This window comes from Trematomus bernacchii, unplaced genomic scaffold, assembly GCF_902827165.1.
Source record: "Trematomus bernacchii unplaced genomic scaffold, fTreBer1.1, whole genome shotgun sequence".
In the NCBI taxonomy this organism is placed as follows: Eukaryota; Metazoa; Chordata; class Actinopteri; order Perciformes; family Nototheniidae; genus Trematomus; species Trematomus bernacchii.
In genome coordinates, this window is record NW_022987689.1 from 1,756,621 (window position 1) to 1,769,094 (window position 12,474).

The window sequence follows — 12,474 nt, forward strand, 5'->3', positions numbered from 1 at the left end:
TGTGCAGTTTACTGTGGACTTGGGAGCCGTGCAGTACAAAGCGTACTGAAGTAAAAAGGGTCAAATGGTTAGAAAGATATAGCCTTCCAAACTGGCAAACTTTCAACCTTTATTTACACCATACCCTCCAGGCGAAGCAATCTTTCTTTTTATATTTGCCATTGCACTTCCATCCCAGTGCGGATTCAGACAATATTATCAGAGAAAAGATCAACAACATAACACACTGCAACAACAACTGATACGTCAAAAGTTATTTTGAGGGAGCAAAAGGACAAAATAAAATAAAAAAAGTGAACTGTTTCTTGAAATACGGGTATTGGCTAGTTTTTTTTATTTTCAACTGATAGTAAATAGAACTATTTTGTGTTATGGACATAAGCAATTTCAACGATCAGCTCAATGATCAATATAAAAGTGAACAGCAAATAGATCCAGAATAAAACACATTCAAAATATTCCCTTTTTCTCCCTTATTTGCTCATATCCGTATTTTTACATAACATATTTAAAACGTATAAACACACAACTTCCAAGAAGGGATTGTGAAACACCTATGGTATGTAAAATATACGCAGCCCATTTGAATATAAGGTTTCAACACAGTACAATCGCTGAACAGGACTGAGTTAATCCATTTCAACAGACAGTCATTACCAGGCTTGATTCAACTCGTTTGGATTTTCCAGTGACATTTAAAGACTTAGTCTGGATAATCACACTTAAAAAAAAGACCACAATGAAGAACAATACAAACCCTCACAACTAAAAAACACAAATGACAACTCTACAAGCAGTGCCAGTTTCCCACAGGGATGGAGTACACAACTATGTGTCATAACAACTATTAGAACAAAGACCACCTTCCTGTTTTGGATCATGTTTTCTCACCATCTGAACCCCCCAAGAGGAAGATATAATCTCCAACATGAGAGAGTAGACTCTATGTCTCCAGGCAACAAGGTGTGTAATACCAGGTGAACCCCCCATACTCCCTCCCCTCCCCATGTCTAAACCATAACAATTAAAGTGCTCACAGTCAACAGGCAGTCATCGTTACAGTAAGCCTGTTTGTTGCAGCAATGATGGTTTGCTTTTGAGCTTGAGGAGATGCTAATGTGAAAATAATGACAGCATAAGGTTACCACTGTCACCATACAATAAAACATGTTTGTAATGTATCTTCTCATGTATGCTAAAAGCCTGCATGACTCATAGCTAGGTAGACCTGAGCCACAAATTCCTTATCCCACTACAATTAAAGTAAAAACACCCCCTGCTAAAATGTTTGCTTATTTCTGACCTCTATGCACAAAGAGCCTTGTGCTCCTCTAAGTGTCTCACTTGTTGTGGGTGAGGAGAAAAGTTCATCCCTCACAGAAGGGCCTTTCAGCAAGCATTGTGTGGAGCAGGGTAGTCTTTAAACAGCACGCCCCATGTTAAGCCCTCTCAGTGTGGGTTTGACATGTCTGAACAAGAGCGAAGACACCCATCTGATTCAGTATCAGTTCACTCCTCTGAGACAATATCAGATTAGACTGCTGCCTAATTTACTTGGATTTCCTGTCATTATGGTTGGATTTATATTTTCCAGATGCAATCTATACATTGACATCATGATTTTTATTTATATTATGTTATTTTCTAGTAATTGGAGGGTTGAAAAAAGTGAACATTGACAACTAGCAATAAGGCAAACACACTGAAAGGTTCCAGTCTTTAGCACGTATTACTGCAACATTAACAAGTAACCTATACAAAGATAAATAAACCTAAACAACAAAAAGTTAAGAGTTTAAATAAAGTAATAATAACAACAACAAAAACTGCTAGATACCCAGATGTTTTTCTCCCATTTTCCACATAATCAATGTTTCAAAAAAAGCTAATTAAAAAAGGTAAATCCATAGATAATGGAGGAGAACTAAGTATCATTCAAAAGAAACACATAAATGGAGGCTGCCCACTTCGGCTGCTGCAGACCCATTATTATTGATCATAACAACACCATTTATGTTTCAAGACCGATAAGAAGAAAGGAAAATGAAATGATGGGCTTTTACACGAAATTGGACAGTGCCTAACATGTGCATTAGAAGTCTTTTAACCAAATCATACATTTCCTCTCAGACACACACCCATTGCAAACTGTAACAGAGAGAATGCCTATTTTTAAATCCTTGGAGTAGATACAATACAACCAGTTTTCTCCCATGCAGACAAAAAGAAAAACCTAATTGAAACCATGTGCTCTGTATTACGTCACTCTTTAAAAATGAGCATCCCTACATTACCGTGTCCCAGAATGCCTATGGAAACAGAGAGCCCCCGCGTTTGTGATGCTTAGAAAGGACACCGGTGTCTTTGTCTCTGTGAGGGGGGAAACTGCGTTGCCAGCTTGTTTGTTAGAGTTTTCACTTCACTGCTCAGATAAAAATGACCATTCAGTTTGAGGGTAGCGAAGCACAATCACCCAACACCCCCCCACACCACTTATTCCATTTCATGAGAAAAGAAAATGCAAAGCGAGCACAAACTATGAGCGTACAGTGGTTTTCTGAGTGTGTGTGCATGTGCATACATGCAGGCATTTTTACGTGCAGTGATTTTGAAGTGGTTTTTGGAATTAGAGAGGACAACCTTGAGGTCAAAACTTCCGCTCTCCACCAAATGTCCAAACATGCTTTCCCACTGTCAGAAATTATAGAGTGAGACTTCAGCTAGCAATTAGTCGTTCCCTTATATGCCAACCTCAGGACCAACCAACATTCTGTGTGACTACTTTTACCATGCCTGTCTTGACAAAACGATCCCGTATCATCTTCCAATTGTGCGCCGCTCTCCAAAACCTTTTTCTACAGACCACAACCCCAGTCCGAGCTCTTATATCTGTTCCTTTAAGCTCCCAAACACCAACAGCTTAATCTGATCAGAGGAAAGTAAGAGACAAATACAATCCGCAGAGAACTAGGTAAAAACCTTTATGCCATGTCACTCTAATGAGTTCTGTTTGGCCTGCCCTACTTAACGCTATATGCCTTGTGTTGTTTACCAACAGCCAGGCATTGATCCTTTCCCGGGAAATAAATAAGGAGATTTGCAAATCGTGTTTAAAGGGATTTTGCAGAACAATGCAGGGTGACTCACTCAATTTAGAGTTAAGAGAAGAATGAGTTTGAGTTATCTTTTCTGATACTCAAAACAGTGCATGTGAACAAACTGATGGAAATACTGCATACAAAGTAGAGGGTGATTTACAAATTACATACCTATTCAACTTAAAAAAACAAAAGTTTGAGTGTTTATATGGAAGGCTCCTCACATACTCGACAGCAATAACAATGAACAAAATGTACCCTAGCTGAGATTTGCAGAGGTAGATCAAATATGAGTTATTATCAGATGTTCCTCTACTCTTGCTCACAGTGTATCACACAATTACTTTTCAATATCTTGCTGTCCCCATTTGTCTCCAACAAGTGAGAGGTCAGTATCACAGTGTTACTGTTTGAAAGAATCTATTTGTCTTGAAGATAATTACCTGTTGGGAGTCTGGCTCCCCTACCCCTGCTGGTTTGAAGGAAATAGGCAAATGCATTTTTTTTAAACAAATGTATCTGCAGATTTTGAAGCAAGTATTATAATTCCAACTGCAAGGTAAAGTTAATACAATAAATATTGCTGCCAAGAATTGAGAAGAAGTGAAAAACACAAAGCAAGGGAAGAAAGCAAAGGGAATTCCATCCTTATAAATAAATATCATGTCAGATTCGAGATTAAAGGAGAATGGATGACACACATGGGGGATTTCTTTGAAATTACCAATAGGTAACCGCAAGCCAAGGGCAAGTCAGAATAAATACGCATCAGTAAGCACTTTTCTGTCTACTGGATCCTGCTGTCACCATATCAAAAATACTTATTATAAAGTTATATCTACAATCCCATTCCTGGTGTTTCAACATTCACTAGATAAGTGTATTGCTGACCACCTACACCGCATGGAAAGCCACCCCTCCTCCAACCCAAAGACCCCTAGAGAGCCCCATCTCAGTACATGGCTCACTGATCACTCATGCCTCTACGGGCTCGACAGAGTGGCTTTGTTCATCCACAGGTGGGGGTGGGGACGCGGTCTGCACACCTCAAACCCATCATCCTGTATCTCCCTTCCCCCAAACCTCACCAGATTTAGGAGTTATCATCAGGAAACACTTGAACCGAGTGTGTGTATGCGCATGTGTGTGATTATGTTTTGTGAGGGCTGGGCTTCAGCTTTCTGGATTTAATGTTGGAGCAAACACTTAGGCAGGTAGCAACAGGCGGCGAGACCCGCCCAGGGCATTGAACACCTAACTTTACTCAGACTGATCGGCACACCTACATTCCTAATGCCTGACTGACTGACTCTGCTGGGGAATATATGGACAAATACAACTCGTAACTTAACCACAAGAACAGGTATCCTTGGTAACATGTCATGTGAGAATACAAATAAACCGGGAGACGAACAAAGTTGACCCAGGACCCATTTAGAGTGTAATGCTAGCATGAGAATGAAATATCCGCTTTGCTGGTTCAAAGGTTGGCGTAATGAGAGTAAATACAGGATGTGTGCGACATGACATTAGTTGAAGTCATTAAGTTGTCACGGACAACTAATTAGGTCTTCATGTGAAGAGGTGAAAATGGGTGCAAAAAACGTAGTTAAAAAACAGCTATTAATTCAGATAGTTACAAATATTTGCCTATCTCTGCCTGGTCTTCTAGGCAACTGGACAAACACACTCCACTTTCAGAGTTAACCTTTAACCACAGTGCTTAAGTCATCTTCCTTTCTCCCCATCATTATAGCATGTAAGCCCTCTTAATTTAGCCCTGCTAGGCTGCCAAACAAATCCCCATTACAGCCACTAACTGCTTTAATGCTACTGCTTTAAGCTGTGTCTCTGAGAGGCCAGTAAACAGCATTATCAGTACTCCCATGTCCTGTGTGTGGGTAAATCAGAGACAGTACTAGGGCTATTTTACACCACAGTAAAACCACTGTAAAACAAGCCATTATAATGTGTTCTTATCAGTCACTGCTGATTTGACTTAACTGTACCTACTTGTTTACTGAAATTCTAAAATGATATGCAAGACAAATTATTTGCTGTGTAAGTGCTTGCACACATGAAAAGCACTGGAGAAATGAAGTGCCCAAAATAGAAATTCCACAAGGACCTCTGGAACCAGACGTTTTTGAATGCCATCCAAACTCACAATTCCCCATGTGTTTTTCATTTGCCTGTCCTTCTAAAAAAAGACAGTGCACTTCCGTCTTTCTTTCAAGCTGTAACTTTCTGTTCAGTGAAGAAACTTTAAATGGAAAACTGAGCTGAGAAAGAAATTCAGTAATCTTACAGGTCTTACCTTGACCTTTGTGGGAGTCAATGCCTGCCAGAGTCTCTATGGCGACTGGCAGTGACTTATTATTCTCTGCCAGGGGATCTTGGCCGGTGTTGTTGCTCTCGGACTGCTGGTTTTCACATTTGCCACTGAATGTCTGCTCTTTCCGCCTGAAACGGTTGGCTATAAGCTGCCATATGCTTGGTTCTTCCTGAACTGGTTTGGAAGACAGTTTTGTTGGACATAGGGGTACCTCCATTACTTTGACCTCCCCCCTGCTGTGGTACTGAAAGTATTGCATTCCCCCATCCTCAATCTGCTCACTGGAAGTTGGAAGTGTTCTTCCTGTGAGATACGAAAAGGGCCGTGGACTCATTGTTGTCTCCTCGGCCGTACATGTATTCCGAGAGCACTCCTTTAATTCCCTTTCAGACCCTAGAGTAACTTTGTCCCTGGGCCGAGTCCTCCTGATTCGCAGGCTGAGGCTCCGTCTTAACGAGCTCAGTGTACTTTTTGGAGCATCAGATGTAGAAGATTTGGGAGAAGATTTTGCATCTTTGTCACTTTCCTTCTCTTTGCTTTTATCAGGAGGTGCTTTGCCAAAAAGCCTCCAATGAAATCCCCCTTTGAGAAAGCCTACTCCATCGCTCCTCTGGCTGTCTATCTCATCATCAGAGCCCCTCTTTCTTAGCTCCAGCACTGTCATACTGACAGGCCTGGCCTTCCAGTTCCTCTGGCTGACCCTGGGGGTCACCTCTGCGAGAAACAAAGGCCGCTGAGCAGGATTGAGGCCATCCACAGCCCTCAGCTCAGCCTTCCTGCTCCTGTTCTGCAGGTTGCTGTCCAAAACGCCTGCCCTGTTGACGGGGTGCTGGGTCTGAGGCTCAGACAGGACTGGACCTGGGCCTGCCAGCATGCACACACTCCTGGGCCTCCGCAGCCGCCTTTCTTGATCAGGTTGAGAATCTTTTTGCTGTTTGACTGAGTCGCCATACATGCTTACCGTTCTCCTACCCAGCGGGGCTTCATCCTGGCGCGTCCTTCGCAACACAGCCCGGGGCAGAGAGCTATGTCCTGCAACAGTGCCATGTTCCCCAAAGACAAGCCCTTTAGCATGGACGGTGACAGGTCGTAATGTTGAGCTCTGAATGTGTTGCGCCTGGGTGTCTGTCAGAGTGACTGACTCTGCAGCGTCTCTGCCTTGCTGTGAGGAGTTACCTGAGTTTTTGCTGGGCTGTTTCAAAAACCTGTCTGTCTTCATTTTTCCCTCCACCTCCTCCAGCTCCTCCTCATTTTCTTCCTCAACTACTTCCTCTCTTTGCCTCCCAGCTCTACCTGTGCGGCTCAGGGAGGGCCACCTGTCGAGCTCTTGCCGTGCCCTGCCCAGCCTGGGGCTGTTCTCCATTGGCACTACACTCATCATCTCTCCTCCTCGATGGCAATCCTCAACCAAGGTGTGGGTGACCCGGCCCATTCCCAGTCCTGACACCAGTGCATCTCCCTGTGTTTCGTTCAGGGTTACAGAGATGTGGTAAACAGTTTTGCCCTGCTGCTGTTGGCCAATAGCTGTACTCCTTGGGGTCACATCCACGGTCCCACTGCTAAGGAATAGCATGGCACCCAAAACTGATTTACAAATACATCCTCATCCACAAGCCCGTAGCACAAACCAATGTTCACATTCTGCTTGGGAGTTGTTGAGACTCATAAAATCCTTCAATTGAAGACTACATTCCTATGCCAGGCATAATCCTTCACCTTTGACATGGGAAAAAACTCAGGCTCCTTAATTCACACAGACTCACACAGGCATTTAGATGGTAGCTGCCTTTTCCCCACACTCAGTTATGCATGTATTGCATGGGCAGATGAACAAAAGAAAAGAAAAAAATCCACTGCTCGTTTGGCAAAAAAGTCTTATCTCTAATAGTTGCAAAAGTTGCACATTTAGAGAAAACTTGAATCAACCTTCCTCTTTGGCAAGTTACGCAGAGTGAGCCGTCCTTGTTGTTGGCGGTGCAGACAAACCCCTTAATCTCTGAGCTCTTGCCATGCAGAGCATGAGGGAGTGTGTGTCTGTTTGAACTTTCAGCTGCCTTCCAACCCCCGGGACACATGGAAAACAAGGACTGGATCCCACAGGCATTACACACGCCCTCCTGATTTCTCTGGAGTAGCCCCCAGAGACATAAACAGACACCAGTGAACATGAGATTTAGAGAAGACTGAGCTGATTACATACTGTGGTAATCTACAAAGACTACCAGCAATGAATGGACACTTTGTCTTCGGACCATTGGCATAACACAAAGAACAGATACTCTGCCATTTTTAATAGAAGAAGAGAGAATGATGTACACCAAGTTGTTTGCTAATGTATCCACATTTTAGTGACCACCAAGTTGTATTAAATTGAAGGGTCTAGCATAACTACAATCCTTAAGTTGTACACAGTCATAATCACTTTGTAAAGGAGAAACTTGCATAATAAAAAAAAATGCCTGCCTCTCACTACAGGACCAAAAAAACACGCAAGCGATCTTAACCTGTGTTAGTAACATGTAGCACTATCCACACAACCACACACCACGCTTCCAGTGGCTCCCACTACACAGCCCACACAGAGTGGGTGAGTTTAAGCTTAATGGGGCGAACAGGCTTTGCATTTTCCTGTTCCATTTTCTCTTTTTCACAGGTGTCGTGCTCTATTATTCTTCAGGGAATTGAAATGGGGCCATCAAATATATGGTCATGTACAATATAAAAAACAATCATCTGAATCAAGCCAGATTTTACCTGCTCAACCCTGCAGCACCCTATTTACAGTGGGGTTTGGGCTGGAGCACTGCCCCTATGTGGTCAGAAACGGAATAATGCTGGGAGGAAACTGAAAAATGGGGAATTTTTCTCTGAGGTAGCTTTGACATGACTTAAGTTAAAATTGCCACTGATATTATAAATAAATATTTCTTTTGACACAAGACAAGATCAACCTTTTAGTATTTGTATATTATATTGAAACCTCTCCTTACAGCATTTTCTATATAACATACAGAATCGGACCCAGGTGCATTATGATCTAGCATTACTGCTAATGAGGGATTTTGGCAGGGAAAACCTGAAACAAAATGGCAACACTGACTGCCTACTCTGAGTGCGTCACTATGGGAAATCCAGTAAAACCCTGAAGCTGGAATTTGCAGCTTTGTGCAAAGAGCTGATTCTGATCATCAGTACTCAGTATTCATCATGAACTACATTTTTCATTAAAAAATAAACCCTAAAGACTTCAACTATGTGAAACGCTGATAATTTATTTAGTTTGAAAAGGAAAAATGCTCCAAATTACATTACTTTAAACTCGTTTAAATCAGGGCCATTGCATCTTATAAGATTTACAGTATGTGTGAGAATTGATATTCAAGGTTTTTCTTGGTGCCTTTTATCCTTTTGTGTTCTTATCAGCAGAGGTGTTACTTTGAATGAATAGAAAATATTACAAATATTATGTTCCAGTAAACCCAGGGATCTACTTTTTACCGTGTACTTCAGTCACACATACACAATCAGGGAAATCTTCCTTCTATGTTTTGGTTTTCAAATAAATAATTGAGTGAAGTTAATTAAAATGTAAAGGTGCTTTGACAGTTAAGTTCAGTTATTTAAGCTGTCCAAACTCACTGTGTTTGCCTTTACCTGTGTCTAGGAAGCAAGGGTTCGTAATGATATGAAGTTCATCGTCAAGCAAGCAGTCCTTTTCGCTCCATTGCATCTGGTGGTGTCGAGTTCGCCTACGACCCCCGAAGCACAGCAACATAGTCAACCTCAAAGTGACTTCTCCATGACTCACAATTTAACCAAAAACGGTGAAACATCCAGGTGCCTGAAATATCACGTGTCAGTTTGAATAGTCCATCTTTACACTTTCCTCTTCTCACCTCTTTTGCTACATTCAGGCATTGCTGTGAGAATCTCCTTCATGCAGACCTGATAATGTAGTTACCAGCAGAAGCCCGAGCAGTTACAGGAGAGTCTGAGGAAGTGGCGCGGAGAGGCCGAGTGTCACGGTGCACTTGGAGTCGTTTCCTCTAGGTAATTCGTAATACAGGTGTTGGCTAACAGGGTGCTACATAAGAAACACTGATAGGATTACAGTTAATCCACTATACTGTTGTCTCCGTTGTTGCGGCTGGTCCAGAGGAAACCGGCGCTGTGGTAAATCCTGTGATTTCGAAGTGCTGACTTGGTAACAGAGCTGCTCTTGTATGCTTGTCTCTCCTCCTCTGTCCCACAGCTAAATGTTTCTCCCTCTTGTAACCGTATCTTGATGGCGGCTGGGAGGGTTTTTCAGAAAAACTGGATTAGCATGTTTTGAGGTTCCTGAATTACCCTCCTCCTCCGTATCTGTGTGTAGACATCAGTGTGATTGTGAGCAGATGTCATACTGTGTGTCTGTGTTATCTCTTCATTGAGTGTGTGTGTCACTGTTACAAACATGAGTGTACTGTAGTTGTTTTGACAACATGGCTCTGATATATGACTGTCCTTTAATTCCCTAACCTTGGTGTTTTCAAAAGTTTTCTTGCTACTTTTATCTCTCTTAACATATTTGTTATCATTGTCACCCTACATATATTTTGAAATACATTTAGCTGACTATCCCAAGCCCTGAAATGCAAAATTACATTGAAAACACCCCACACTTGTATAAAGTAAATTAGAATACTAGAGGGAATATTTGTGTTATTGTTACCTAACGGCAAATAACACTCAAATGTAATTCTGAAAAGTTATATAGTTTTATTGCAAAGCACATGTCAGTCCCTAATCATATTGTCTGAATGTTTGCTCCTCTTAATTGAATTCAATAAGAGCTTATGTTAATCAATAACACAAACTAAATTAAGCACAAACCACATTTGAGGCATCTGCAAAAGCTCTTGAAATATATTTATTGTCAAAGTTTGAGCAAACTTTTGATGTCTCCATGCTGCAGTCACCTATACTGGAGATAGTGAGAGGCTGAATTGGTAAGGGTATCATCCATTACCTTCAGGGCTTAAGCAATTTAAGCGGTTCTGATACCTTCTGAACGCCTATAAGCAGGAGGCACAGGACAAATAGGTTTAAACAGCAGACATGACAGAAGGGCAGCACTAGTGTGTTTATATAAGGACACTGACACCACGTGTGACAAAGGCTGGTGTTGTCTAGCAAATCGCATGAATCATCAAAGCCACGAGTAAAGCTTACTAACCCCTCGTCAGTATCTGAACATGAGTCAGCGTGAGGAAGACAGCCATGCACATATGTACACTCTTTCTAGAATACGGGTAGCTTGAACAGTCAATGAGGCTGGCGACCTGCCTTAGGCTGATAAGCACAAGTTTGGTAGGTGGTTGTATTCAAACGCTGCCTAATTTTTCTTCTCAATATGGTGTTGTTGACTTCATTCACAAAACAGCAGCATGGTTCACACCTGACAGGCATCCATCCTGCTTCAGTGTCGCACAGAGAGACAAAATATCATGTGTTCTACTATCTGAAAATAGTAACATATATGTGTCATCCGCATTATTCAGAGGCGAGCGCTTTGCATGACGAATCAGTGCCAAAGATGGCAGTGATTCAACAGCTCTAATAAGAATAACAATGTTCATGACACTTGTTTTCCCAGGTATTGATGTCAGGCTTTTAGATAAAGCCAAGTGTGAACCTGTGAGTGTAAATGAACATATAACAGAGGGAGGAAATTATTCAAAGTTCTCAGAAATAGTCCTTGATTGAAGAGACTTCTGACCTCAATGGACTTGAGTCAGAAAGCGATTGGCGTCACCACAGCCCAGACACATGAGCTCTGGATAGCTAATCAACCCTCTATTACAGTCAATTCTGCCCGAGGCTTCAATCACACCGAATGACTCCTGATACCATCTTTTGGATTTTCAATTTCAGCTGGTTGCAAGCACACAATGCATATATCTATGCTTCTTTTGGAAAAAGACTCAATAATGTTCAGACTCTCCAGAATCACTCACATTTACTATATAAAAAGGCAGTATGTTAACAGTGCAATGTGTTACAATAATGAAATACCTTTACAAATGAATCTTCTATGGTCGGAAAACCTTAGTTAGTTGTTAGGATATTTAGCATTTTTCGTAAAAAAAGTTCCAACTTCTTAATTATAATATATACAATATAAAAAAATGTTTTCTTTCAGGACTATTAGTCAAAGAAAAAAAGCAATGATGACTCTGATTTGGGCCATAGGGATCCTTGATGGGTATTTCTTACTGTTTTCTGACTAAAAACCAAATGAATAATCTGGACAAAAACTGACCGACATGTAAAGAGCTAGTTTACTATGAGGGGATTATTAAAGCTGAACAATACATCACTAATGCAGGTGTTATTGTTAGGGTTTGAAAGCTGGTTATGATGGATTCAAAAGTGTCAATCTGAGCTATACCCCTTTAAAAGTTACTGCAACCCTTTACTAGGCCACATTTATTCATTTTACCACATCATGATGACATTTCATAACACCCTTGTATTCTCTGGCTGATCAGCTAACCAAGCTAGGGGAAAAATATGTTACTACATACAACAAGGGGAATACATTATCACAGTTAATTATAAGTGTGGGCAGTCACAAGGGAGTTCCTCTGGAGCACACTGATATTTTCCTGGGTGTGACTATTCAGCTCTGTGGCACAATTAACACTTGATGCAACCCTCCTAAAATATTACAAACAGGTCTGTCACACAGTCAATTCCCTTGAGAGATTATAATTTGATAAAGAAACACAATGGAGATGGTTGTTGAAGCTGAAAACTAAAATGAGGTGTTTGTCCCCAAATGAACGCGAAACAGTATTTATTCCCAAAGGCCACATTCCGAATCACTTACCGATATAATGTAAACAAACTGCAGTTTGGTCGCGACGCAAGCCAATTGTGCACGCAGGAACACATGTACCCGTACGAGAAAAACACACACTAGGAAAATAAGTCAATATGTGCTTTTGATTCTCCTTCGCCGACTACACCCTGGCCTACCGACACCAATTTAACAGACCA

General features: G+C 41.4%; 1 protein-coding gene across 3 annotated transcripts in view; it reads right to left on the minus strand.

Moving 5' to 3' along the window:
• The window catches only part of agap3 (ArfGAP with GTPase domain, ankyrin repeat and PH domain 3), a 114,837-nt gene that overhangs the window by 63,965 nt on the left and 38,398 nt on the right, over positions 1-12,474 (minus strand). The window contains exon 1 of one of the 3 annotated variants that reach the window (XM_034137522.1): positions 9,088-9,713. The exons of 1 other annotated variant lie outside the window; for it this stretch is intronic. In XM_034137522.1, the coding sequence (XP_033993413.1) occupies positions 9,088-9,208 (121 nt within the window). In that variant the 5' untranslated portion in view covers positions 9,209-9,713. Of the gene's footprint in view, positions 1-5,415; positions 7,440-9,087; positions 9,714-12,474 lie in introns of those variants that run through there. One more of the 3 variants, XM_034137519.1, reaches the window with a different exon arrangement.